Source organism: Ambystoma mexicanum, chromosome 6p (assembly GCF_040938575.1).
Source record: "Ambystoma mexicanum isolate Mex_15411 chromosome 6p, UKY_AmexF1_1, whole genome shotgun sequence".
NCBI lineage: Eukaryota > Metazoa > Chordata > Amphibia > Caudata > Ambystomatidae > Ambystoma > Ambystoma mexicanum.
Genome location: NC_090935.1, coordinates 1,474,818,756 through 1,474,846,176, shown reverse-complemented (window position 1 = coordinate 1,474,846,176; position 27,421 = coordinate 1,474,818,756). Strand labels below are relative to the sequence as shown.

At 43.7% G+C, this 27,421-nt stretch overlaps 1 protein-coding gene across 1 annotated transcript in view; it reads right to left on the bottom strand.

The window, feature by feature from the left end:
- Nucleotides 1-27,421, bottom strand: part of LOC138510558 (serine/threonine-protein kinase MRCK beta-like) — a 2,015,755-nt gene that overhangs the window by 399,995 nt on the left and 1,588,339 nt on the right. Inside the window, exon 20 of the mRNA XM_069626316.1 lies at nt 14,518-14,583. Coding sequence (XP_069482417.1) covers nt 14,518-14,583 — 66 coding nt within the window. The remainder of the gene's footprint in view (nt 1-14,517; nt 14,584-27,421) is intronic.

Genomic DNA, 27,421 nt, shown 5'->3' with positions numbered 1-27,421 from the left:
AGCCATTTATATTCAACCACATCCCCCCCTTCCTCTACGGCTTCCTTGAATTCTCGAGCCAGTTTTGGTATAGCCTGATCTTTGAGTCGCAGCCGATTTATCCCCCATGATATCTCTGTTTCCATCACTCTTTCACTCTTCAAGATTGACCTTGAGTCCCATGCAAGCTCAGTTTCCAGTAGAGAATGATCGCTATTCACTTGCCTAATTATTTGGAATGATTTTATCCAGGCGAGCATGTTTCTTCCTAGAAAGCAATAATCTAGGCATGCTTTCAATTTTCCATTGTGCCAGGTCTTGGCCCCCATTAAATCGCCTTTTGTTTGGCCATTTAGCATCCTCATATCACGTATGCCCATTTCCTTCATCCATTGACTTTCTTTTCCTGGTAGATTTTCTGTTTCTTTGATTTGACCTCCTTTATCTAGGAGTTTGATGTTTAAGTCTCCATTCAACAGAATAAGCTGATCTTTTTCCTCAGTCATGGATTTGTCAATTGCATTCATGATAGATTTTAAATATGGCCCTGGATTAGGCATATTTTCCCTCCAGTATGTATTAATCAATAGCATTTTAGCCATCTCCTCATGGTTCTCCGTTTAAGATGCTATTTTCAATATTTGTACATAGGGGTTTGGGATTTCGTGTTCAAGTATTTGCAAGGGGCTGTCCAATTTTTTTAATACCATGAGTCCTGCAAATGGTCGGCCTTTCAGTCCCTTTTTTGCTGGATTGAAATAGACCTCATAGCCTTCACACACTGGGGGGTCGCACAGCCAGGATTCTTGAATGGAAATAAGATCATATTTGGCCAGAAAAGTGCTGTCCTTTGAGAACAAATGGTGAAACCCTTTCGTATTCCATGAGGCGCAAACAACAGATCTATTTCCATCCTCCTTACTCTATTGTTTTTTTTTTTAGATGGAGTTGTTTACCATAGATATCCAGTCATTTCATTTATTTCCTGCATTGTTCTCATTGGCTTTACCTTTCCTTGGGTTTTGTGAATTATCCACCGTAAACCTCAGAGTTTTCAGTTTTTCAACATCTTCTTTGTTGATATAAAGGCAGTCTTCGGGATTTCTTTCCCCCTCTGTTTCATTTTTTTTAAGCTCATTTTCCTCTTAACATCCTTTTCTGGTCCATTTTTATCTCTCTTTTTTTCTATGATTTTTTCTTTGTTGCAGGACGGAGTCTCATCCTTAACTTTTCTTCCGTCTTTTGTTATTGTTTTTGTATTATTTGGCTTGTAGTAATTAGCATTTCTAGCATCTGGTTTCTATGATCTTCCCTGTATGGCTGGAAGATATTGATAATTATTGGTATTTTCTCCAAGGATCCTGGATGTTGACCTTTTTCTCCCATTTCACTAGTGGATTCCTGCGGGGCTTTATCCCATTTTCCCATCTCACTTATGTCCCACTGATCTCCATTTTCCCACACCGTCTCTGACAGTAGAGATCTCTTTGTGGTTCCATTTATGGTCTGGGTAGGGGAATTCATTGCCTCTACTGGACTGATATGATCATCCAGCATATCCTTGCATATGTCAACTCTAGATGTAATTGTACCGCTAGGTAATTCATTAATCAGCATATTTAGGGAATCATTTTCAATCCTTGAAGAGTTTAGAAGCGGGATCGAGCTGAGCGAATCACTCCTAGCATCAGGCTTGCTTATTGGGTCTAACATCTCCATCGTCTTTTCAAGTATCAGATTAGCAGGAGTGACTAAGACTTTCTCAAGTAGAGCCCCTGCAAGTTGCTTTAGTTCACCCGAGCTTTTCGCTTGCTCTTTTAGGGGGGTGATGCCGTCCATTTGGCTGATCTTCTCTGATTCGCCAATAGTTTGGTTTGCCACTTCTTCCTGGCCCATGCCCACCTCCTGCAATCTTACAGTTGCGAGGTGCATGGAGAGTTGGCTCATGGTCACTCCTGGAGTGGGTACTGTGCAAGCCATAGGTAAAACAGGTGATTTTGGTGCCAGTCGCAGAGAATCTTTCTTTGCTATGTCAGGCATTTGAGGCTTGTCACTCGTCGTATTGGCCGTGGTTGCCCCCACGGATAGACTTTTACGCTTCTTAGTAGCGAAGGGTAAACGGGATTGTTTGAGTATTGGCATTGTTAGTGCATGCTCTGGACTTCCATTCACTTCTGGGAGAGATGCAAATCTTTGCCTTACCTGAAAGCAAGTTCTCAGGCCGGTTCCTGATGCATCCTTGTGGACAGCAGCAGTCTTCATATTGTCGTGCAGCTCCTCTGTATGAAAATTCTTGTCGTAGTCCTGCCTCGCACGGCTGCTACCAACTAAATGTATTGCAGCCGCAGCATGCAGCCCAGCAGCCAAACAGCACAACAGCAGGTAATCACCCAGACGATGCCCTTTACGCGCTCGGGCTTAGCGCCGCAAGGGTGTCTGGGTGAACAACAAATAGGACTTCCTTCCTGTGGGTGGAGCGGGGGGCGGGCAGGGGGCGGGGCCAGACAGCACTGCAGAGATCTTCTTGGATTTTCTGCTTTTCTGCCTTCCACAAGTCACTCTCACACACCACTTAACGCGTCCTCAGCGTCCTCTTCCTCAGCGACCTCACAGATGCAGATGAAGGTTCACGCTGCAGGCTACAGCGAAAGCAGCCACAGCACAACAGCAGGTAATCACCCAGACGATGCCCTTTGCGCGCTCGGACTTGCCAATTGCTGGCTGCACTAACACTGTTTGTTGTCTTTATTATTTATTTATTTATTATTATTTACCTGTTTCTCCTTTTCTCCGCAATTTCCACTTCTCCCCCTTCCATGCACTTGTCCCCTCCCCCTCTCCCATGCACTTGCGCGTTCTCAATGTCACTGGGCCTAGTAAGATCATTGTTTTGTTCTCCCCTGTTCCCTTCCCTTGCCTTGTCGCGCTCTGAAACACTTGTGTACGAGTGCGATAGAAATAAAATTTCAATATCAATATCAATAGCCTCTGCTTTCCATTCTCACAGTTTGGCTGAACAATTCATGCAGGAGGACGGTGCCTCTACAAATATTATGATCTTACAGCTTATGGTTCAATCTGATGTGAATGTTGTTCTAAATCGATCAAATTTCTTGGGTCTGCTGCATGAGGTTTCCAATCTGTGTTTACTGACTACGAAGGATATCAAAACACACAACTTTTTTGATGATCATAGGATGGATATTGTGTAGATCAGTTTGTTTTCCAGGCAATAGTAGTTTGAATGGTCCTGTCCAATGCATAGGCCATTTATGAAATGGGTTATGATATTCTTTTGATAAAAGCTTCCGGAACCCCATTCCATCACCCCTCATGATCATATCTGCCTTGTGGAAAAAGCTGCTATGATATGACATTAATAACGTGCCTATACACAAGTGTTTCAAGGCGCAACAAGGCAAGGGAGGGGGAACAGAGGGAAGACAGACAACGATCCTACTAGGCCAGGTGTCAGTCAGGTCACACAAGTGCATGAGAAGGGGGAAGGAGGAAAGTGTGGGGGGAAGAAACTTTGAAGATCGGCTGTAAAAGTGGGGTGGAGAGGGCTTGCACTGTAATTCTGGAAACCCTGTGAAAGGTGCTCCATCCAGCAGTCTAGATGATTGGGGATGGTTGCTGCAACACCTCTCAAACAGTTTTAGAAAATTGAGGGATAGGGAACGGGACTTTAGTTGGCTTGGAGCCTCCGAATGTTTGTACTCTTATCTTGGAACTCGAGGGGCTACAATAGCTTTTTAAATGACCAAGAAATGTTAAAACTCTTTGAAAGCCAAGTTACTATTTTGTTACAAGAGGTGTGGCTTACCACTCACATTTCAATCGATGGCTATACCATCATTCAGCAATTGTCCGTTAGATCCAATGGGGGCCACACGTCGGGTGGTTTGTTGATTGCCATTAAGAATACTTATTTATGAAAATGTGAAATAGTGGCGGTTGAAACCCCATTATTCTGAGTGTTCTGATTACCCTAAAAGGGTTGTTTGATCTTAAATCTATCCTGGTCATTGGCATCTACTGGAACCCCTCAAGTATGATTTTATATGATTTTTGGGAGGTTCTAAATGGCCCGTTGCAATCCCACTTGAGTGTCAGGGAGGATTTGAATATAGTGTTAGATGGGGATTTAAATTCTGTATGCTTGCCTCAAATGAATGGAGATAGTAATCAGGCACCTCCATCCAAAAATAGAAAGGAATGGGTGGCCCTATTTAATAATTTGGATTTAATGGTAGCCAATGGTAACATCGAGGGTGCTTCTAGCAGTAACTAGATGTGGAAAAGACCCTCTGTCTTCTACATTTGATTATGTTTTTCTCTCTGCTGGCTTTTTTAATCATTGCCGGTTGTTCAAGATAGAGACCACAACCCTAAGTGATCATAACATTATTATGGCAAAGTTTGCTTTTGACGTAGAGGTTGCTGCCTCGTCTAATTGTAAACATGTGTTAGTCTGCCAAAGGGGGAATATGATTGCGAAATATCTTCAGGATGTGAACGGTACTAATGCATAGTCAACCCATTTTCTAGATTTCTCTTGCTATTCAGAAAACAGTCAATTTCTGTTTCTAACTTTATGTATTTTATTTGGCAAGGCAAACACTAATTCTAAGGGCAGAACCATGCCCCTAGAAAACATATTTATGATCCCCTGATTGGTGAGAAGAAAAATGAATTAAGAAGGGCACTAAGAGTTAAAAAGGAATTTTACTTCTCAGGCTCTGCATACATCGAAGGCAAAGGCTCTTAAGCAAATATATAAGAACTGGCATAAGGCTCATAAATGTACAATCTTGCAAAGAGATGGTGAAGGTATGCTTCATGAGATAATCACAAAAAACACATGCAATTTATTTGCTCTGATTAATCAGCTCTTTATCTCCCAGGGGACTATTAAAAGTAATTCTGTCTTTGTACAATTGTACCCTTCACATTTTCAGAATTTGTACATGCCTTGGGATCGAACCTGGCCCATTGCTGATGTAGTGGCCCTTGAACTTTGATGTCTTAGAGCTTGAATGGCATATTAGTAAAACCTTTGGGTCTAGGGCTGCTGCCCCTCATGGGTTGACCAAGTATATCTGCAAGAGTGATGTCAAATTTTTGCCTAATGTTTTGTTTTTGCTGTTCTCTGATATTAAAGCGGATAGGAGTACTCTCGGCTCATGAAAAGTCTCGATTATTATCACAATTTACAAGAGGGATAATTGTTCTTTGACTGTAAATTACAGGCCGATCACCCTTCTTGACGCGAATAGCAAGACCTATGCCTCAGTTGTAGTGAAGGCTCTGGAAGATTGGGCTGTGTCGGTAGGTCAACCGGGCCCTTATCAGACAGGTTTCCGAATATGGATGGGACGTTGTTGAACGGATGTGTTCTGTCCTGCCTCCAGGAGAATGCCTGGGTTAAGGGATCTCCTCTACTGTATGCGGCCATGATTGATTTTACTCAGGCATTTGATACAGTGAATGGGAGTCTTCTCTAGTTCAAGCTGAATAAATGGGGAATTCCAGCTTCTTTATTGTCAATTATCTGGTTGTTACATGAAAACACAAGCTTCCAGGTGAGGTTGAATAGACACAGTGCTCTCGCTGAGGAATTGAAGTCATCCAGGGTATTGTGCCAGGGCTGTGGCCTGGCCCCGTGTTTATTCAATCTCTACCTTTCGGATCTGGGTGATAATTTGGCTTCTGCAGTTTTTGTCTGTTCTACGATTGGTAGTCTGAGGGTACCATGGATGGCATACGCTGACGATGTGGTCCTCGTGGACTATACCCAGAGGGGCCTCCAGCGACCTATAGACACAGTGATCGCATATGCTTCTGCTAATGAGTTAGTGATCAGTAAAGCAAAATCTAATGTGATCAGATTCAATGGAAGTCAGAATAAGCTGTTTGGATATACATGATCCATTGGGAAGACAAAAGTGTTTCCACCAAACAGTGTGACCTATCAAGGGTTTGAGCTTAATGCAACTTCAAATAAGAGCTTCATTTTACATGAACTTAAAACAATGTCCACCCAACTTTCCAGTCAAATGAAGAAGATTAAAAACAAGTATTGTAGGTTTACCATTCTTCCACTTCTTCTATAAGTACCTACCATCTTACATGGTTTGGAAATAATCCTCCTTGGCAGGATTCTTTGACTGGAATTTAATTGAAGAGTGGATCTGGAAAAGGCCCTGAATCTTCAACCCTGCCATCCAATTGCGGCCCTAAGATTTGAAGTGTCTCTTAGAGGGTGGTTTCATTGGAAGTTGCCCTCTGTCTATCGCAAGTTGTTAGTTCCTCCCACAGCATTGCTTTTCTTAGAGTTAAACGAGATCATGAGCTGTGATAGGTCACACATGGTCATGGAAGTTAGATGCTTTGCTGACGGGATCTTAACCAATAATAATAAGGCTAGGGCAGTATTGATGGATCCCCTAGTCTCTCCAAAAACCTTGTTATCCAGCCAATTGGAAAGCTACCTTAGAGGGGATGCAAAGCTATTCCCTATTCCAGAGTTTTTCGAAAGTTTATAAAACATTGGTGGTTATGCTGTCGCACCTTTGCAAGTTTCTGAATGCATATTGGAGGTCTATGTTTTTAAGGTTCAGGCTTAATATTTTAGTAACAGCAGAAATACAATCAGTGTGATCATCCAATAATGAGAGGTCAAACATTTGTCCTCTGTGTAAACCAATGGGAGTGAGTCAATCCTTGAAGCACTTACTAATTAAGTGTGCAGCTGTACAGAACTTATGACTCCAATGTTTGGGTACATTTGTGTCAAATCACAAAGGGTTATTCCCAGAGGACTTTTGGAATGACCTTTCCAGTGGGCATGAGCCTTCTTTGACTATTGCAGTATTAACATTTTTATGCAAAGTGTATTTGATCACTTTAAAATGGTAGTTTTATTTCTCTTATTTTTCTCCATTGATGTGTGGTTTTCTCCATATTGTTTTTTGAATTCATTGATTGGTAATTGTTTTCTGTCTTTTAATGACATTTTTTACTGTATATGAAAGGTTGCTTTGTACAACCATATCATATTACACATTTTTTTTTAAATGTCTCTCACTTAGCAATAGTGGGTAGGATCTGGAGTTGAGATGTGATTTGGGGGTGTTGGAGTCAAAGGTAGAGCAGAGGAAGGTTGTGGAACATATGACAGGATTCAGAAAAGCCTCATTCTATGTATGTAACAAATGTTATTGATTTTAATCAACAATCAACCAAACACAAAACCAAACAATAAACAACTGTTCTACATTTTAAGTGTCTTGTACAGTTTTTAATATGTCCCCCGCTCCCTCCTCCCCCTGTCGAGCCTACCCTAAATCCCGCCTTCTACCTCTCTCTCTGAGGACACTTTTACCTCCTCCCCCTCCAAAGAAACATCATCCTCTTCGCCCGTCTGGGCAGACCAGGACAATGTAGCTATTAGGTGTCTCCAAGCTGTCAATGTCTCCGTTTCATCTTCTCCCCCTCTATTAGCTGCCTCACTCAACACCACCGTCTCTGCGTTTGCCCATTTCAATAGGTTGTAGGAACATACTTCTATTTTTGGTCTACTGCTTGCTTTCTAGCTCATCGCAATTCTACGCTTGGCAAATATATAAGCCATGTCTTTGAGTTTGCTCACATGTTTCAACTTCCGTGGTCTAGGGAACCCCCCACCATACATGCCCATACAGATTGCACCTCCAGACTAATCTCCTTCGCTGTCAACCGGTGGGCTACTTCCCTCCAGAATCTCCCTATTTCCAGGCACGTCCAAAACATGTGCATCATCCCCGCATTTTCATCCTTACATTTGGGACATGTTTGTGTTCTTGCATTTTTAAACTTCGCTATTTTCTGAGGGTTCATGTACGCTCTATGGGTGACATATAGCTGGATTTGTTGCAACCTCGTGTTTCTGGACACTCACCCATAGCCCATTACACTTCGTCTCTCCGGCTTCCTCTTCTCAGTCCTGTCTCAACTGGATCACTTCCTTTCCCACCTTTGACATCAGCAGTTCATAAATTCAGGAGACCTGATGGCCTCCGTCCGACACATCATAAATTGTTTCTATGACCGTGTCGGGCTGACTTTCCAGCGCTGCTTCCGACCATGTATCTTTAATTTTCCGAACTAGCCTATTATACGTGATGTGCTGTCCTCTGTGTATCCCCGTGTCTGCCACCAGTGTGTCAAACTCCACCTCCTTCCCACCCTGCCATTTATCCCCCAGTTTTGCTATACCACTCAGTTCCCAATGCTTCCGGACTGCCTTCCGTAGCTGCTCATCTACTCCATATAGTGCCACTAGCAGTATCTGTGGGGAACACAGAACTGGGATTTCTATAGTCTTGCACGCCCGTCGCCATTATCTTCCATCCCAAATCTAACATTCTAGTCCCCCCGCCTTGCTGTGATTTCGGCAACCATGTCCATTACTTCAGGAAAAACGGGAGACATTCTGCTCTCAAAAGCCTGGACTCCGATGTGGAGTCCTCTGATAGCCACCTCGCTACATATTGGGCCTCATTACGACCCAGGCGGACTTCGCGGTGCTAAATGCACCGCGAAGCATGGCGGAAAGCCGCCGATAGCGCCATGGGGGTTGGCGGATTTACCGCCCCATTCCGACCTCGGCGGAGCGGTAAATCCCCAATCCCCATTCTGCCCTTCCCCATTCCCATTTTTGCCCCATAGGGTATAATGGGAGTGGGGAAGGAGTTAATTACGCCACCGTAAAATACGGTGGCGTAATTAACAACGAGGTCCCGTAGCGCCATGGTTTTCTCCGGCTGGTAAAACCAGGCGGAGAAAACCTCCATGGCGCTACGGGAACTCGTAGTATGGCGGAGAGGTACGCCATGCACTACGCTGGCGTAATACCCTCTCCGCCAGGGTCCTAATGAGGCCCATTGTAACTGGCTGGCCAGATAGTAGATCTCAAAATTGGGAAATTGATTCCTCCTCGGTCATGTGTATTTTGCAGTTTCCATAATGCTATCCTGTTCCTGGTATTGTGCCATATGAACCCCCTGCATATGCTCTGGAGTTTGGAAAAGAACTGCTTGGGTATCATATATGGGATATTTACAAAGTAGTGCAGTAGCCTAGGCAGCACTACCATCTTCAACAGAGCTACCCTCCCCATCATGGTTAATGGTAGCCTGGCCCAGAACTTCATGCTGCTCTCAATGTTAGTCACCACCTTCACTGTGTTTTGTCTATGCTCATTTTCTGTACTTTGGTATACATCAATCCCCAGGTATCTAAAGGTTCTGGTTTCCCATTGTATCTGTAATATCGGCAGTTTCTCTCGTGTTGTTCCTTTCTATCTACCCAGGGGGAATATGCAGGATTTCCTGGGGTTCACTGTGATGCCCGATAGCACCGTGTATAGCCCCATTACTTCCAGAATATATTGTACATTTTCTTCGGGGTATCTTAAATACAACAGCATATCTTCAGCCTACATTGAGATCAGGTGCTCTCCCCCTTTCGTGCTAATCCCCACTTCTCCATACTGCTGTCTCAGATATATTGCCTGGGGCTCCAGCGCCAGAATGAACATCATGGGAGACCACGGACAGCCTTGCCTAGTACCCCTACTGAGCTGCCATCGATCTGAGATGGTGCTTCCTGTCTTGACCCGAGCCAGCGGCTTACTGTACAGCAGTTGAACCCATCTCAAGTACGTGGGCCCAATACCATATTCCTTCAAGGCCGACAGCAGCCGTGGCCACTTGACGGAGTCAAAGGCCTTCACTGCACCCAGCGAAATTATTGCAACCTCCTAGGGGTCCTTTTCGGCTTGTTCTATTACGTGATGGAGCCTTCTGAGGTTATCAGATATATTTCTGCGTGGAACATACCCAGTCTGGTCAGGATGTATGAGCTTGTCAATAACCGGTCGTAGCCTATTGCTAGCACTGCCGTAAGTATCTTACTGTCCTGATTAAGCATCTATAGGACCCGCAGTCCATGCTTGGTTTATCAGGTTTGAGAAGCGGGATGATAATTGCCTCCCTCAGAGACTCTGGCAGCATCCCCTTGTCTGACGCCTCATTGTACATTGCCAATAATGGAGGGAGCAGCTCTGCTTTGTACATCTTGTAGAACTCGCTAGGGAGTCTGTCCGCTCCTGGAGCTTTGCTGGTTGGTAAGAGCTTGATTACTGCTGCTTTGAGCTCCTCTAACGTAATTGGGACCTCTAAGTTATTTCTCTCAGTTGCATCCAGTTTGGGAAGGTATATGTCCTTTAATGTTTCCTGTACATCAATGTCCCCTTCCTCGTCAATATTCATATACAGACGCTGGTAGAACTCCAGGAAGCCTGCGTTGCGTTCACTCCTTCCTGGATAGCTAATATTTGTCCATCTCTGCCTTGTATCGCCCTAATTATTTGTCTGGGTGCCTCGCTCTTATACAACCTTATCCCTTTCTGCATGCAGCCTTTTGAAATAATTTTTGTAGTTCAGGTTGCATAATCTCTTCCAGTGCTCCCTGCATTCCTGTTGCAATCGCTGTATAGCTCCTAATTCCTCTGGGGGGTGTTCACTTTTGTGCATTATTATCTGTAATTTATTTTCTGCTTCATGCAACTCATGTAATATCCCACCCTGCAGGCCTTTGGATTTGGATATTGCCACCCCTCTCACAACCACTTTAAATGCCTCCCATAATGTGCCGCTGATTCTACGCTTCCTGGGTTGAGGTCGAAGTATTCTACTATTTCTTTCCTCAGGTCTCCCTTAAACACTGTGTCTTTCAGAGCTTCGGTCCTGGGCCTCCATGTCGGGACACGTGCCCTAGGTGGCGAGTATTGCCAAGTAATAACCAGTGGCGAGTGATCTGAAAGGAATCTCGCTTTATATTCTGATTGTGCTAGTTCTCCCATCAGCTCCGGCGCAGCGAATATGTAGTCTAATCGTGTGTGCAGGTTTTGTGGGGCCGAATAGTGCAAATATTTTGTCTTGTGCGTGGTGCATCCTCCATGCGTCTATTAGTTGGAAATCTTTCAGAAGGGTCTTCAAGGCTCTAGCCACCGAGGTGGGGTTATCCAGCTTCTCGTCCGATCTATCAACCTTAGGGTCTAGTGTGCAATTAAAGTCCCCTCCCCATATGACTGCTCCTCCGATGTGCGGGCCAATCTTGCTATATAGAGCTCTGAAATAGCCAGTAGCATCTTGGTTCGAGGCATACGTATTAATAATGCTCAGTTCCCTATTTTCTACCAGTCCTCTTATTAGCACTGTCCTCCCATCCGGTTCTATGGTGGACTGTAACAGCTTAAAGGGGACATGCGCTGCTATCCACGTAGTCACCCCTCTCGAGTATGCTGAATATGTTGCTCCTATGCTGGTCCTTCTCCATTTTCTCCCCACTATTTCCTGTTTTTCTTTTGTAAGGTGAGTTTCCTGCAATAGCGCTATATCAATTTTCTGCCTCTTCAAGTACATCATGACCTTATTTCTCTTCAGATAATTATTGAGCCCCCTGACATTCCAGGTCATTATTTTAAGGTCCCCCATCTCACCCATGTATTTCACAATAAACATTAAAACACATTAGCATTGAAAAAAGAAAACATATTTCAAATCCATATTCAAACATACTGCACAATTTTTAACACACTTTTCCATAATTAGTGATATTTGTTGCCCACTTAAAAGGTACAGCCAAAACGTTTCAGTTCCTAACATGTAAATCGATGCAACAAAGCAACAAAAAAAAATTCCTGATCCTTCTCTTATTACACATTCTATGTACATTCTAGATGTCTTAACATGTTTCAATACATGGCACATGTGTACATAATCTGCATACTATTTTCCTTTTAGGCCCTTCTACCTCAAGTATTTCTAACGTGTTAAAGGGAAATGTCATAAACACTTGGCAGAAACTTCTATCAGGATATTTATATACACAATGATGTGGAATATTAAAAGTTGGACATAACTTTTAAGTATTTCGCTTTCCTGTGATAGCCCAATTGTGGCTATGAGGTAGGTCAAAGTATGGGGAATTATGTCAATGGAGAAAGTGTGTGCCTTGGCTGATGGCAGATACCAGAGATTTCTTGCTGTATGGCTTCCATTTCATAAATATGTACGGACAGAGAACAGTATTACTTCAAGCCCACTTTGCCCAGAAATTTCTCGGTGCTGTGAAGGGGTTGGGACTGGATTGACGAGGGGGAGCGCCCTCAAAAGATGGACTGAATAACATTGGAGGGACTCTGTTACACCACTGTAGGTTTGTGAGGGGCTAAGGGAGGGGAGGGGGGACAGGGTGGTCTGGTTTTAGTTAAAATGTTGTGAACACATAACAAAAGTGAGTTTATGGTGGTCCCATTGTCATTGTCATGATGTTAATACTGATGGCGGTAAATTGACTAAGTTTGTCTGGTATTCGCATTGAAATAAATAAAGCTTAAAAAAAAGAAAAATGGACTCAAAAGTATTTATCAAATCTGATTAAGTCTTGTCTTTTATTTCATGCATGTTCCGATCATGACCTGTATATCTTATACAGCATTTCTTTGGATCTCAAAAACAAATATGTTCCATGATTTATTCAGACCTATAATTGAGAGGTTGGGAATTACCTTAAAAATCGAATTACTCAACTCCCTCTGTTCTTAAATGTAGCACCACTTTTCTCAATGAGGCCAACCACTCAAATGATTAACAACGTAATAAAGACCAACCACAATTCAAACAGAATATTTTAATGTCTCAACATGAGGACCTAGTGGAAGGCCAAAATTATTAAGTGTTTTTTTTCTTCTTTTGATTGAATATTTGATCCTGTGTTTAAGAAAAAGTGGGTTTGTATTTGTTTGTACCCTGATATTTTATGTAATAAGAATTATACAACATTTGATGGGTGTTGGCTGTGTGCAGATGGTCAGTTCTATAATATTTGAATTGTATCCATGGGTGTATAAGGCTAGAGATTACTTATATTTCATACTTATTTTTGTACACTTTGAGAACAAATATCAATTGAGGAAGCAAATCGTAAACCTTGAGAAATCTGCCAATATCAATTAAAATATTTAATTAAACAATTTGTAAACTGTCACATAATTGCTTACTTTATCATGTGACTATTTAGTATACACTGTATCTGATATAAGAACCCTGGGTCCACACATTGATACTAAAAGTGCTTTGTGAAGCCAGGACCTATGGTAGTAGTCTGAATGTGTCCTCTGCCAGCTGATGCTTTCGGATTACTCCGTGCATTCTCATTCTAATACTTGCAGGAAAAAGAGTACAGACCGGACTGCTGGATCAATATTTCAGATCTCTATTGTCTCATTTCAGGTAAAAACCAAACCCAGGTAATTAAATCTAATAAAACAGAATACACGGGTAAACCGTGGTATTAGGTATATTCAAAATGAAACTGTTTCTCACCGTGCCTATGCTTTCTCTAAAGGCTGTCTTGTATTTAGGTATAATATAGTTACCATCTACCCACTTTGTTAATACATATAAAAGGAGGGTGGAGAAAATGTAACTTGAAACATCCATCAGGGCTAGCAGTCTGTACTGGTCAGGCTTCTCGCACTGCTGTTTTCTAGAAATCAGTATTAATAAATAAGGACGTTTTTCTTTTAGCAGGAAATATTTCCAATATTTCAGCCAGTACAGTCGGTTGGCACTTTAGAACAATATTGGCCAGATTGTGTGTGGTCTAAGAGGAATGATGTGTATTGGGGCCTTGGGAGGTGGAATGGGATAAAGAAGTTGTCTAGTCTGGTAAAGATGCCAGATTGAGGGAGAGTAAGGGTGGTTCTGGAGTGTGAGGCTATGAGTGACTAGAGGAGACAATGCAAAGTGGGGGATGGGAGGGGATTAGTGACAACAATGGCTGGTTTGTATGGAAAGGGCTGGCAGCATGAAGGTGTTCACAGAGGGATCATGACTGTAAGAAGTGTGGGTAAGAAAGTTGAAGGGGGAAGGTTTGGGTCTGGGTGATATTCTTTCATTGGGATTCCTAATTCTGATAGTTTGGGGATAGGTAGGCTTTGCTTTGAGGAGTCCACCATCTTAAAGTCCTAAGATGCACAGTTATGACTGCAGAGTGTACCAACTGAATTTCATGTGACTTCTCGACAGATTTCCTCCTGGAAAGTCTTTTGTAGGGGCCTGATGTTGAAGGTTTTCCTCTTGTGGAAGCATGACATGGCCCAGTAAAGTTCTATTAGCCTTCTGGTGCACAGAAATGCCAATTCTGGACTATCAGGGACTGTGCCAATAAGGAGAGAATGAATGGTGAATGCAGAAAGAATGCTCATGGGAGCTACCTGTTTGATAGATACCATGGTGAAAAGAAGGTATTCAAAAGAATGCATGTGACTGCAGAGGACAATATCAAGATGGCTATTGTTAGTGATGGGAAAATCATAACATAATTAGCACATCCAATTTAGGCAATTAACGTAAAAGAGCACATTTTAAAAAACATATGTATTAAGAAATTACTAGGATGTTTAATCTATAAAGGTTTACCTACCATAAGGTCCCCGCGTGAGTCCACTTTTTGCTATTTCCCAGGGTTTCGTATATCTCATCCAGGGTGCTTTAGAATGGGAACATAAATTGAGAATGTTTAGTCAGCACATGAATACAATGGGGCATGAAGAGAAAACAAGCTCATTAGATGCACAATCATTGTTCCTCCTCTGCTCCTCTATCCCATGCTTTCACATCTAAAACTACAGTAAATGAATGAGTAAATAAATAATGTGCTGCTCATGTTCTTCTTTATGTTGTTGTACACACAGCGTCTGAATAGTTACAAAGAACGAAACAAGGCAGTTGGCGGGTTTTCAGTTTGCTTTGCACACTCTATAAGACGTAAGCAATGCAGTTCAGAAAACAAGATTAGGTGTATCCAGCACTCTTTGTGGCCTACTAGTTTCCAACTAAAATATCCTCCAATCTGCATTGCACAGGACCTTTCTGCAGTCTTCCTCCATCCCTCTCACCTCCCCTAACAGCTCCACCTGTCTGCCACTTGAGTGGTTTATTCCACTTGCTGACGTGATCCAGATGCACCATTTCGAGGTTCGGCTAAAATCCCCACTTTATTCATAGTGCGCACATAAACCACACTGCGATGCAAGGGTAAGTGGATCCTGCATTCATTGCAGCCTCTTGGTGTCCCACTTCAGATTCCCCTAGCCTGTGCTCCTGATACCCTTTCTCCGGCGCACCTCCCCTTATCCCTCTTCCCTCTCCTGCCTCCTCCTGGCCATGTGACCCAGAAGCAAGGTGACAATGCTTGGCTAGATTCCCTGCACTTTTCAGACTGTGCACATTAGTCACACTGTTCGCGAAGCAGTCGCAAGTGTATTCTGTACTGTTTTTCACCAATTGGTTTCCTTCTTGAATATCCCCTCATCTGCACTCATGAGCCCCTTTGTCAAGCCCTCCTTAATCCATCTCCATTGCTCTGCAACCTCCAGCCCTCTCCTGCAACATGAAGGGTTGATCCTGCTGGGTCACGTGACCCAGAAGCACCATGCTTGCGTAATTCCCTGCGTGTATCATAGTGTGCACAAAGGCCATGCTGCTCTTGAAGCAAGGGCAAGTGTTTGCTGCACTCTTTGTAGTCTATTGGTTTTCCATTTGAATTTCTCCTAATCTGCACTCCTGGGACTTTTTCCCCAGCTCTCCTTTGTCCCTCTCCCCACCCCTAACACCTCCAGCCTATCCATCAAAAGATTGCCTAATCATGTGACCCGGAAGCACCTCAAATCAGAGCTTGCCAAGGCAGTCCCTTCCCGGGCAGATGGTGAAGTCAAGATGCTAAGGGCAACTACTATTTGTCTGTTCACCTGGTTCCCTGACCTTGCTACCTTTCTCACCAATCAGACAAATCAACAACCAGTTAAGGAGTGAACAGTTTACTTCCTTTTATTTTTCTTACACACTCTGGGATCTACCAGTGTGTCTATTATTTAGATTCATTTATTTTGCTACCAGTATACCCATCCATCATACACTGATTAGTGAATTGCGTTATGAGTGTGCCCAAGCATTGTCAGAATAATCCATCTTGCATTGAGCATGACACTACAGTATTCCATCATAGCTAGGTTAACTCATTATTCTACTAGTTTAGGCATTGCATTGCTTGAATAATTAATCCCCCCATCTAATGTGGATATAACATGGAGGGCAAATCCAGTGTTCAGCTAGATGTATCCATTTCACCACTCATTGTTGCTGCAAGAGAGTGCATGACACAACTAGTTCAAGTGACTGCCTCCACGGCCTCGTGAACCACAAGGTGGTCTCCTCTGACCCCTTTGGGAGAACTGTCCTCTCGCTCTTTTCACTGTAGATTAGAATCAAAAGGACTAACCTCTCCAACCCTGAGGAGTGGGACGGCTCTGCTGAGAAGGTGAATCTCGCCACTCAAGGACTTTGCAGCAGCCTTTGAGGCCTGTTGTTATTACTCAAAAGCTGAGAACTCTCAAAGGACATATCCAGCAACCTAGCTTGGGCATCTGGTGCAAAGCCTAACCTTCATAGCCAAGCAAATCTCTTTTGCCAGAGTACCCGCTGCCATGGCGTGACAAAGAAAGTCTGCAGTGTCTAGCCCAGACTGAAAGGACTGATACATGGCATCCTTGCCATCTTGTACAATTCTGAGAAAGCCTTCTCTCCCCTCCCCCTCAGGGATGTGCTCTGCAGCCATTACTGCAACTTCCCAAAGAGTAAGCATTAACCACTTTCAATGCCATGCTTCCTCTTCCCAAGGGTGCAGGTTCGGACTGGCCTATAGGGCAATAGGTCCATGGCCGAACCAAAAACACAAAATGCTGGTGTGGGCCAGTTTGTTTGGTCAAAGTGGGCCACTTTTTTGCCCAATTTGGGCCAGTTTGAGTTAACTAACTCTGTGGCTAGTCATTTTGACCAGTGTTACTGAATAAATATTCCTGCGTGCCACTTTTTCATTGGTTCCCAAGACAATTTTATGGCCCAGTCCTACCCTGCAAGGGTGTCAAACCTTTTATCATCCCTGTCCACCATGACAGTAGGATATGAAGCTCCTTTTGATGTTGAAGTTGCCGCTTGAACCACCAAACTCTAAGGACACAGATGCTTGGAAAGGAATTCCAGATCCACAAAGGAGGGGCTATTCTTTTTAGTGAAATCTTTATTAACAGCTGGGGGGGTGTCTGGCTTTTTTCAGAACTCCATTTCCCACTGCAGTATGAAAAGGAAGAATGGGATCCGTAAGCGGACTCTTGTCAAGGATGTCCATTAAGTCATCCTCTTCAAACTCCACAACAGCTCTACCCCAGCCAAAGTATTAAATAACCTTTGACATAACTGACTTATAAGAAGCATCAGCATGTCCAGGGCCCTCAGATATTCCACAATCCACTTCTGGAGAAGTGTCCAGGCCACTTGCATCCTTCAGTGTGTCCACTAGACCTCTCAATCTCGATTCATCCGAGATGAGTTCCACTGGAACACCTGGAGTACCAAACTCCAATTCAAACAATGGACTTTGAACATCCTGCTCCTCATCCTCCTCATATATGGAGCTCATGGACTTGAAATAGTCTTCTTAGACAGAGGCTTTAAAACACTCAACTCACCCAATGAGGATGTCAATGGCTTCAACAGTACCAACTTTGAAGAGCTTGACGTTGATACATTCAACGGAGCATGAGGAGAAGTTGCTGGCTTCAAAGATGCTCAAAATGTCGAGTCAGTCGCCACCAGTCGAGGAGCCTCCAAAGAAACTTTTTCAGCTTTTTTGTCTGGGCTCTTAGGCGCATGAAAAGAAGATTTCAATGACGCCCTATCAACCTCACGAGACGCAATGGGATTGGAAGCCTTTTTGTATTCAATCGAAAGGGTTAGATGTTGCAGCCTCCGAGAATACCTCCAACATCTTTACTCAGAATTCTTCCAACTCGGCTTGTGAAGCCGTCTTACTTGGATAATCTACCCGTGTTCTATCGGGCAAGCGGTCGGAGGAGGATGACCGGGATCGATGGCGTTGCTTCCTGATTTCCTCAAAGACGATAACAAAGAGTGTTGAGACCTCGACTGAGAGCGCTTTGCATGTTTATCTGGCTTCTTGGCCCTGAGAGGAGAAGCTTCTCTCAAACTCTTGTCCTCCTAAAGATCTCATCTTCAACAGGGTGGAAGAAGGGGACTTGGATAAAGGCCTACCCAAGGCGAGTTTCCCCTTCCTCTCCTTTAAGGTCTTAACCGTCATCGACTGACAGGAGCCACAGTCATCAACCTTATGGGTTTTAGCAAGACACCAGAGAAATATGCAGTGCGGGTCCTTTATGGAGATCTTGGACCCGCAATCCGAACATCTCTTAAACCCGGATTTTGAAGTAGCCAGAAAACTTGATATGCAATAGAGGAATCGCTGAGGCGACTAAACCGTTTCCAAGCTTAGCTGTGCGGAAAAACGGAACTGAGACAACAGGCATAGTGCATGCTTTTTATACCAATGGCATGGTCGAGAGTGGACGGCGGCCACCGAGGAACTCGAGATCGACGATGCACCACACCCTCTTCTGTAAAAAGCTTATGAAGCTGAAAGCAGGATATCGGAGCATATCAAAGATGAAGAATACGTGGGGGAACACAATCCATTTGAAAGATCACTTACTGTTGATCATTTTCTTTCAGATATTCATAGTGGACTGCAGGTGTGATGCGGGAGACCATGTTTAGGCTGAAGAAATTCTAGAGGAGTTTTGTGGGAAGATGATGACCTCTGGAGGAAACAGGAGCTCATGAAGTAAGCGTTACTGAGAAAAGAAATACTAAGCGCGTTCTGTGATTGGACGTAGCCTTTATTTGGCTGCAGCCCAAGATGGCTGCTGGTACCAAGTTCTTAGGGCATTGGGCCTTCTTGGCCACAGTTGTCCTATGTGGCAGTGTAATGTAAAAACTCTGAATTGCCTACCTAGACAATATAGAGGTGTTCAGCAGCATCTGGGAGAGCATTTGAGACACTGCAAGAAAGTATTGAAAAGAGAACAGGAATACAGTGCCTAACTGCCAGATGGGGCAAAGTTGATGAACCTGTCTTGGGCACACAGTTTGTGGAGAAAAGGTGAAGTCTCTTAAAAACAATATACCAGTGGCTCTTGACTGGGAATCTTCTAGCACTCAGACTCAGATTAGAATCTTTAATGGTGTTATTAGTAACTACAAGAATGTTATAGCCAGCTCTTTTACAGTATCAAAAAAACTCCCTTGAAGGTTGTTTGGACAAAGAGTGTCAGCAAGGATTTTAGGGACTGACACATACCCTATTCCATACCCAGGTACTGAATATACAGTATTAGAGCAAAATCTTTGGAATTCAAACCAACACCTTTGACTTCAGGTAGGCGCGAATCTGGGACAGCGTGATGAGACGGGAAAGGAGCACCCTGTAGCATTCATTATCTGCCAGTTCTTTGACAGGGAGTATTGATGGTCAGTTGTTGAAAAATAATGTTTTCCAATTGTCTGGGCTCTGGGTTGCTTTTGGCCTTACTTAACAAGGAGACATTTGGAAGCAAGACAATGGGCCTCATTACGAGCGTGCCAGTACAGTAACAACGGTACCGGTAAGCTTGCCGGTACCGTTGTTACCGTACCGGCAAACTGAGTTCTGCTCACGGGTGCCTCTGCAGCCACCAGGTCTGACCTGGTGGCCGTACCGGCACACTCGAGCAGAACATGATGGTACCACCGGTACCGGGTACTACCACCCTCCCCATTCCCATTGAGCCCTATAGGGCCCTATAGGGCTCAATGGGAATGGGGAAGAATTTTTTCCGGTGCCCAGAAAAGGGCAATTACCGGGTACGGCAACATCATAATAACCTGGTAATTGCCCTTTCCTGGGCGACGGAAAAAAATGAATACCGCCAGCAGCCGTGCCTCGTAATGAGGCCCAATGCATATCAACACAGGTTCGAATCCCAGGCTTGTGCTTAGAAACTGGTCCCTGGTGTTGAGTATGTTATAAGAGAACAAATATAATTATAATTTCAAGATCCAAAGAAGATTGCAAGCAAATAAATTGGCCTATAACCAGGAAGGTAGAGTGACAAAGCCATTCCTGTATCTGGAATTTGTGGATGTGAGGGTGACAGTGGCCAGGTGCTACTACACACTCTGCGATTCTGTGTCTGGAAAAGTATGCAGGGCATCTCACAGGACACCCCAGCTTTCCCCTGGTTTAATGCAGGCGAATCTTTATGAGTGTTACCTCCCCCATATTAAGGCCCCTTTCAGAGGTTTTCCCAGGCCTTATATATGTCCCTATCCTAGTGGCCGTGTCAAAAATGGTCTTACTGGATGGCCATTGAGAGAAGCAAAGAAGTTAACCTTATAAGGATGGGTAATCTCTGTACAAGCATGCAGGAGGTGCCCAGAGCAAAACGATTGCAGCCACTGTCATTATAAGGAAAGGTTTGCAAGAGCAGGCCACTTGACATCACCTTGAATATATGTACGAAAATCAAAAAGGCATGCCGTGCACCAATGAAGAAAAAAGTAACAATCAGTTACTCAGATCATGGCTGCGCCCCAATGAGTACCAACATGTGTATATACTCCCAAATGGGTCAGCCCAACAGGAGGTGTTAACTCACAATAAATGGAAGGAAATGTTACACAGTACTGTAGGTATTCAATAGTTCATGAGTGAAGACTGGAGGTTACTGAAGATAGAAAGAGGCATCAGGATGGAGCTGGTGGGGTAGAGGCGAGAGCGTGTTGTGGGGATGAGAGGCAACTTTTTCCTGAAGATAGGAGAGAAGGTGAAGAAGGAAGAGAAGGTAGAGAGAGTAAAGGAGGCGAAGAGAGGGCAGGAGGAGAATAGAGGACAGGGGGTGAAGAAAGAAGAAGAGGTGGAGAGCAGACACAAAAAGGAAGTTGGAGGAATATATAGACGACGTAAAGAGACCTTCATAGTGGAGGTAAAGAGAGGGGAAGATAGAATGGAACAAGAGCGTGTCAGGAGTGAGGAGGTTAAGCAATGGCCTGCTGAGGAATTTTAAAGGTGATATAAGAGAGATTGGAAGTGACAAGTAAGGAAAAGAAGGCGGCGATGGGGCTGGCAGGGGAGACAGATAGGAGAGGGTTGGGAGAATGGGAGAGAGAATCCCAAGGAGAAGGGAAGAACGTCTCAGAGAGAGAGAGAGAAAGAGAGAGATAACACAGTAACACATTGGGGGAAAAGAGATCATAAAGAAGGTGAATCCCCGGATTGGCAGGGGTGAACTGAGGTGGGTTAGAGGATCAAGCACATGTCAAGGGCATCAAGGAGGTGCATAAGAGACAGTCTACAGTACAGAGAGTAGGAGGTGTAGAGGAGAGTCAGGCAAGAGAACACAGTGGTCCATCGAGGACGAGGATAAGGGAAATTCAAAGGGAGATAAGGTCAGGACCATGAGAGTGGGAAGCAGAAAGGAAGTAGAGAGTGAGCTACTCGGCCAGCTCACGTTGCCAGATCGTAGGTGAAACTTGGGAGATTTGCCAGTGTTTATCCAGCTCCAACATCCTACCTCACAGGGGTCAGGCGCACAGACTCATAGGGACCCAGACACCTGAGAGCAAGTGGTTCTTCCCAGAGCCGGGAACAAGAAGCAGATGATCAACAATCTTCAGAGCAGTAGACAAGAAAAAGAGTTGGATACACTTAAACCACTGAGGACTGTGAGTGACTATACATGGATCATCTGCCTTGCAAAGAGAACCACTTTTGAACTTTCCTCTTGAGGAGCAGCCTACCTGTATGTGTTGAAGTTATAACTTTCCTTTATTTGTTTTGGTCAATCTTTAAAGCTAGTCCTAATACACATGGTGAAACGGCCTGCAAAGTCTGAACTTCAGTGTCGAGCGTAAGCCAGAAACAAGTGATTGGAATGCAGAAGGACTTCCCATCAAGTTTGGTCAACTTGAAACTGTTGGGTATAACATAAAAAACTCTCCTCATCATTGTTTCACCAAATGCTGAGATACCTGTTGGGTCATGGCGTTAAATAAATGACATTAACATAGAAGCTAAACAAAGCTCACAAGTTTCTACTCTGGCAAATGGTTCTGTGAGACTGATAGATCCTTTCTAGCTCTCTAGCACAAGACTTTAATTATTTTGGATGTGTATACTGAAAATTTAGACAGGTGTTCTGGAAAAAAAAACATGCGCTAGTAGTTCCAAATTGTATGAATTTATAACTATCTATGCACCTATTGGGATAACAAATGCATTACAGATGTTATAATGCCCATAATATTTTATATAAATTCCATGTAAATCATGAATTATATGTAAACATAATAAGCACTAAATATAGTCTTTATCTTTCATTTTTGACGTATATGTACGTTCAAATGTCTAATTATTATAAATGTGACATCATGTTGGGAACTTCAAGTGAAATTATTAAGAGACATTATCATTAGATTCATGTTTTCTTCTATTTGTTTAAATTCAAATTCTAATATCAGTGCATTGGTTTACCAAAAAGAAACATTGATTATAAGAGTTACCTAATTGGTTTCTCCAATTTTTCTCTGACAATTTTTCTAACAAATGTGTTCTTTAACTTTTCTTTTCAAAATAGCTCCCTTCAATTTAAAATTTATAATACCACAATCAAATAACCTATTCATGTGTTATGCAGAAGAAGGTAATAACCATATAGACCTCCTGGTATCTTCAGGAATTACCATGTGATAATTACATTCACTTTCACACAATTAGTAGTCCTAAATCACTCTTCCACAGTTTTCCCCCAGGGAAAATGTAAAAGGTAATCCTAAGTCAAAAACCCACCATGATTTAACAAGGTAATTGGAAGCACATCTCACGACCTTTGCGAAGTCACACAATGGGCCTCATTACGACCTCGGCAGTAGCCATGCCGCTATTGGCGGCATGGCTGCCGCCGAAATCGCATCCGGGTTCCCAGAATGAGGAATTACCGGGCCATTCCGAGTTTGGAGGGCCCGATAATTCCTCCCTCCAGGAACCCGGCCCGGACCTTCCCCATTCCCATTCAGCCCACATAGGGCTGAATGGGAATGGGAGAGCGAGCAAACAACGGGACGATTACGAGTGGCCCGTTGTTTGCTCCCTCTTCCTCTCGCGGGACCTGGTAACAACGCCTGGGGACCTCGTAATGTGGCGGATCAGGTTTAACGGGTCTGCCTCCTTTTGCGGAGCCCGTTAACCCATTCCACCAGGGTCGTAAAGAGGCCCAATATGTGTTATTAAATACTTACTGCTGATCTAAACTGCTTTACATAGACAAACTATTTAATGCCAATTACGAAAAGAACATACCTTGCTTTCTGCAATTCCGCTCTAAGGTCCACCTAATGGACCAAAAGCACCCAAGCAATCACAAAACATTTCTTTCTGCTTTCTAGATCACCCAATCCCTGATTTTGTGTTGTGGCAGTTCACCCACATTCCCACCCTCTTGTCTTCTCTTAAATCCTTTTCCTCCACACGTCTGGATACTCTTGGCAAAGACACTTTACGCCAACCTCCCGTCTAGCCTACTATGGTGGGGATTAGGATCAGGAAAGAACGCCCTTTAAAATAACATAACATGACATAACATAACATAATTATCCTTCCCACATGTATTGCCATTAGCAATACATGTGGCAATTAGCATGGCTGAAACTGAAATTACACTGGTCACCTGGCTACCCTCTGTTCTCGGGCCCAGGTTCCCTCTCCATCAGTTGCACACCTGCACTGCCCCCTGGCAACCCTCTGCACACAGGGGCTGTTCTGTATCTCTACAGCCCCCTACCATCACCTGATACCTGATGTCTACACTTACCCCTGCACTTGTCACCACTCGGCTGCACCCCTTATGTATTGTATTTATAGTTGTTTATTTTACTGTTATCATATGTACTGCACTGCCACCCTCCCCTTTCCCCGCACATTTTTCCCTCTCACCCCTTCCCTGCACTTGCGCGATCATAATGTCACCTGGCCTAGTAAGCTTGTTGTCTCTGTCTTCTCTCTGTTCCCCCTCCGTTGCCTCGTCGTGACTTGAAACACTTGTGTATAGGTACATTATAAATGCCATATCATATATCATATCACATAGTGTTAGGCAAATGTTTCTGCTTTAGTGGCTGTTAAGTTGGCCTATTTGTCTCATAAATATGTGAAGCGTGCATATACCATTAGAGGTTTAGTCAAGCTATAATTAAAATCCAACTACGTATTTGTCTTTAAAGGAACTGAAGGCAGCTTTGCCTGGTGGCATTCCCCAAGTATCTGAAAAAGTCTTCTTCTACAGTTTCCTGAAAGATAATTAACGCCATCATTCTCTCAAGTTAACCAAATGTATTTTTCTCCCTATTGCATATCCTTCTGACAATATATGACTCTCCACATCAGTTCCAATTCCATATTCACCTCTTACCTCCCATGACTACCCCTTTAATGCAAAGGTTCAGTTCTCTAAATCAAGTTACTTTATTAAATCTAAAGCCCCCCTTATACCGCCCTCCTGCCAACCCCTCCTCGGGTTCTGTGGATCTATATAAAGCAAAGAAATATAACATGGCAGGTGATTTTTTACATCTTGTATTTGAGGGGGTTCAAAATTGCAAAGGCAGGAAGCATAAATAAAATATCCAGGCTATTTAACTCTACAGCTCAATTAGGAGAGAGACAGGAAAAGTAAATAAAGCACAGGACCAGTAAAGTGGCACTGTTTACTACGGATGCTATGCATTTTGTTAGCTATGCTGGTCCCTGCCTATTTATGCTTGATAAGGTAAACCTCATGTTCTAGAGGCTCTCTTTGTCAAGATACTGTATGCCTAGTTTGGCGAAAGCATAAACTTGATGACATTGGGACTACCAAGGACAGGCTAGGTGGACAACACTAAGTGGGACTCTGGGGCCAACAGGACTTCCTGGCGAGCAGTGATAGTCTGTGACCAACAAAACTGTTTGAACAAAAGTGAGAGACCAGGGCTAACAGACCTGCCTATAGAACAGTGAAAGTCCAGAGACAGCATAGGTATGTAGAGAGCAGCACCTGTCTGAAGAAAGCAGGGCGAGGAGAGGAAATTGGCAGGTAGCAGAGAAACCCAGTCTTCTGGACAGCTGAAGTATAGCTACATGAGAACTGGTGACTTCTACAGCTCCAGAGGCGAACCAACACGGCAGAGGAGGGTATCTCCCTCAATTCACACACACAGAAGATATTTTGTACAATCAAAACAATATTATTAGACTATTATCTTAACACAACATTTTTTTTAATGTAATGCCACTTTATGTTAGGAGGGTCCTCCCCTAAAGCCCAGGCAGCCAGGGCTTCAGATGTGCAAAAAGCCTTGACCGAGTGGTTTGGCGGTACTTAATTGCTACATTAAAGTGGTATGGATTTCGTTCAAAACTGTTGTGCACCATCACATTACTTTATAGTGAGCCTGGAGCTTGTCTTTTTGTTTATGTTTTTCTTGTAGCTCCTTATTTTTACCTTACAAAGAGGCTCCCCCTCAAGGCTGCCCACATTCTCCCTTATTCATTGTCTTGTAACTAAATTCATATTTACGCATATACAGGTGAGTTCAAACACAAAAGACATAGAAACCAAGATTTTGATTCACAAAGGCCAATTATATTATATTTTGAGGTTCCAGTTACTACTCTGATATCCTTGGTTGAATGATGTTCAGAACTATCTGGCGAGGTAAGTAGTCTCTGCCTCTGAACTTGAAAGAGACCCATTAGCTTTGGTGTGCGTGAATTTTTGCGCTCAAAGCACCTGCAGGTGAGGCTGTGGACGAGCGCCCACAGGATCTGAGCTGAAGGCAATGTAACCCCTGAGGAAGCCACAGGTTGGTCATTGTCAGGGCTCTGCCTCTGCCTTCTCCTACTCTCTGATCAGGGAAACCATTGGCCACAGTTGGCTCCTGTAGGGAAAATGTCCATGGATCTAGCTGCCCAGATCTCAGTGGTAACCACTGAGTGATAGCTGAGAGAATATGTGCCTTCGATAACACTCTTCTTTCAGCACTATCCCGCAGATATTGAACAGGAAGGAGTAGTCACTTTTGAAGGACCAAGTATGACAGTTACTCAAAGACTGAGCCCCTCTTAAGCATCATCCAGTGACTAGCCCTCTCTGGAGTGCATTGAGCTTCCTCTGCAATAATCTTTAACTTGTGATACAATTAAGGCCTCATTATAGTTTCCAACACACTGACGTGGACTCCTGAAGGCTATAAGTAATAAATACATATTAATTGTTAAACGCAAATTTGTTCTTGCTTTGTAAATGACATAGAAAATGAAACATGTATTGTTATATCTGAAGAGTTGGAGCAACTCTGCATCCTTTTGTAGGAGGGGACAGAGCTCCAGGGGTTTATGGCAGCCCAGCCACTGACAAAAGTGTTCACCACAGGGTGGATGGAGTGGATGGAGTTAAATTCCCTGGTGTCTTCACCCCCCTAGACAGAAATTCTACATTATACCCAGCACCTGTGAGAAAGCCAAGAAAAAACTGCTTTTTATCAATACTACGGTTCCCAGAAGGCAGTGTGCTGCAGTGATCAGACAGTGCAAGCGATCCACACACAATGAACAATTACCCACCAGTGTGATCATTATCAGGAGAGGAGAGGAGGATCTGCTGAGAGCTTGCTGTGAGCTTACCTTGCAACAATATAGTGTGTGTGCAGAGTGTTTGGTGTGCTGGACGGACTCTGTGTTCAGTGCGGTATTCTTCCTGGAAGCCCGTTTGGAAATGTTTGTTTCATTGTGCAAAACCTGCAGTTGCGATCCGAGGATACAACAAGGACTACATTCCTCGTTAGGACTACAATTCCAGCAGTGCCTCATTGCCGTCGGACACCAGGTTCCATCTCCTGCTACGCTCGCTGTTGCCATAAAATCTGCCTCCTTAGCGAAGCGTAGTGGAGTGTGTGTAGAGTGTCTAGTGTCCGGTGGCTGACCGAAGGCAGAAAGAGGCGGCTTGAAGGCTTTCCCAAGAACTCCAAGAGCAACGGTAAGTGAGGGCAAGGTTAAGGGAGGCGGACAACTCTCTTTACTGAGAGTGGATGACAGAACCTTGCTCCCTTTTGGCTATCGGTTTACTGCCAGCACCGCAGTTCACCCCAATGGAAGTAAGTCAGCCCTATTCAAAGGACAGGGCCGAGAGGGGTGGCTCTTCAGGGAGCATCATGACTAAAATTAACGAAGCAAGCCTAAGTAAAAAATACATGTAGCAGCCCCCCAAGAACTGGCTGTCCATTTACCATCACAGTAGAAGTGGGAACGAGCACAGCGCTCTACATTGACAATTTAGCCCACAAGGAATCATGAGAAGCCACGAATAATGACCTCCTTTCCTTGGTGCAAGAAACAGGGGGTTGTG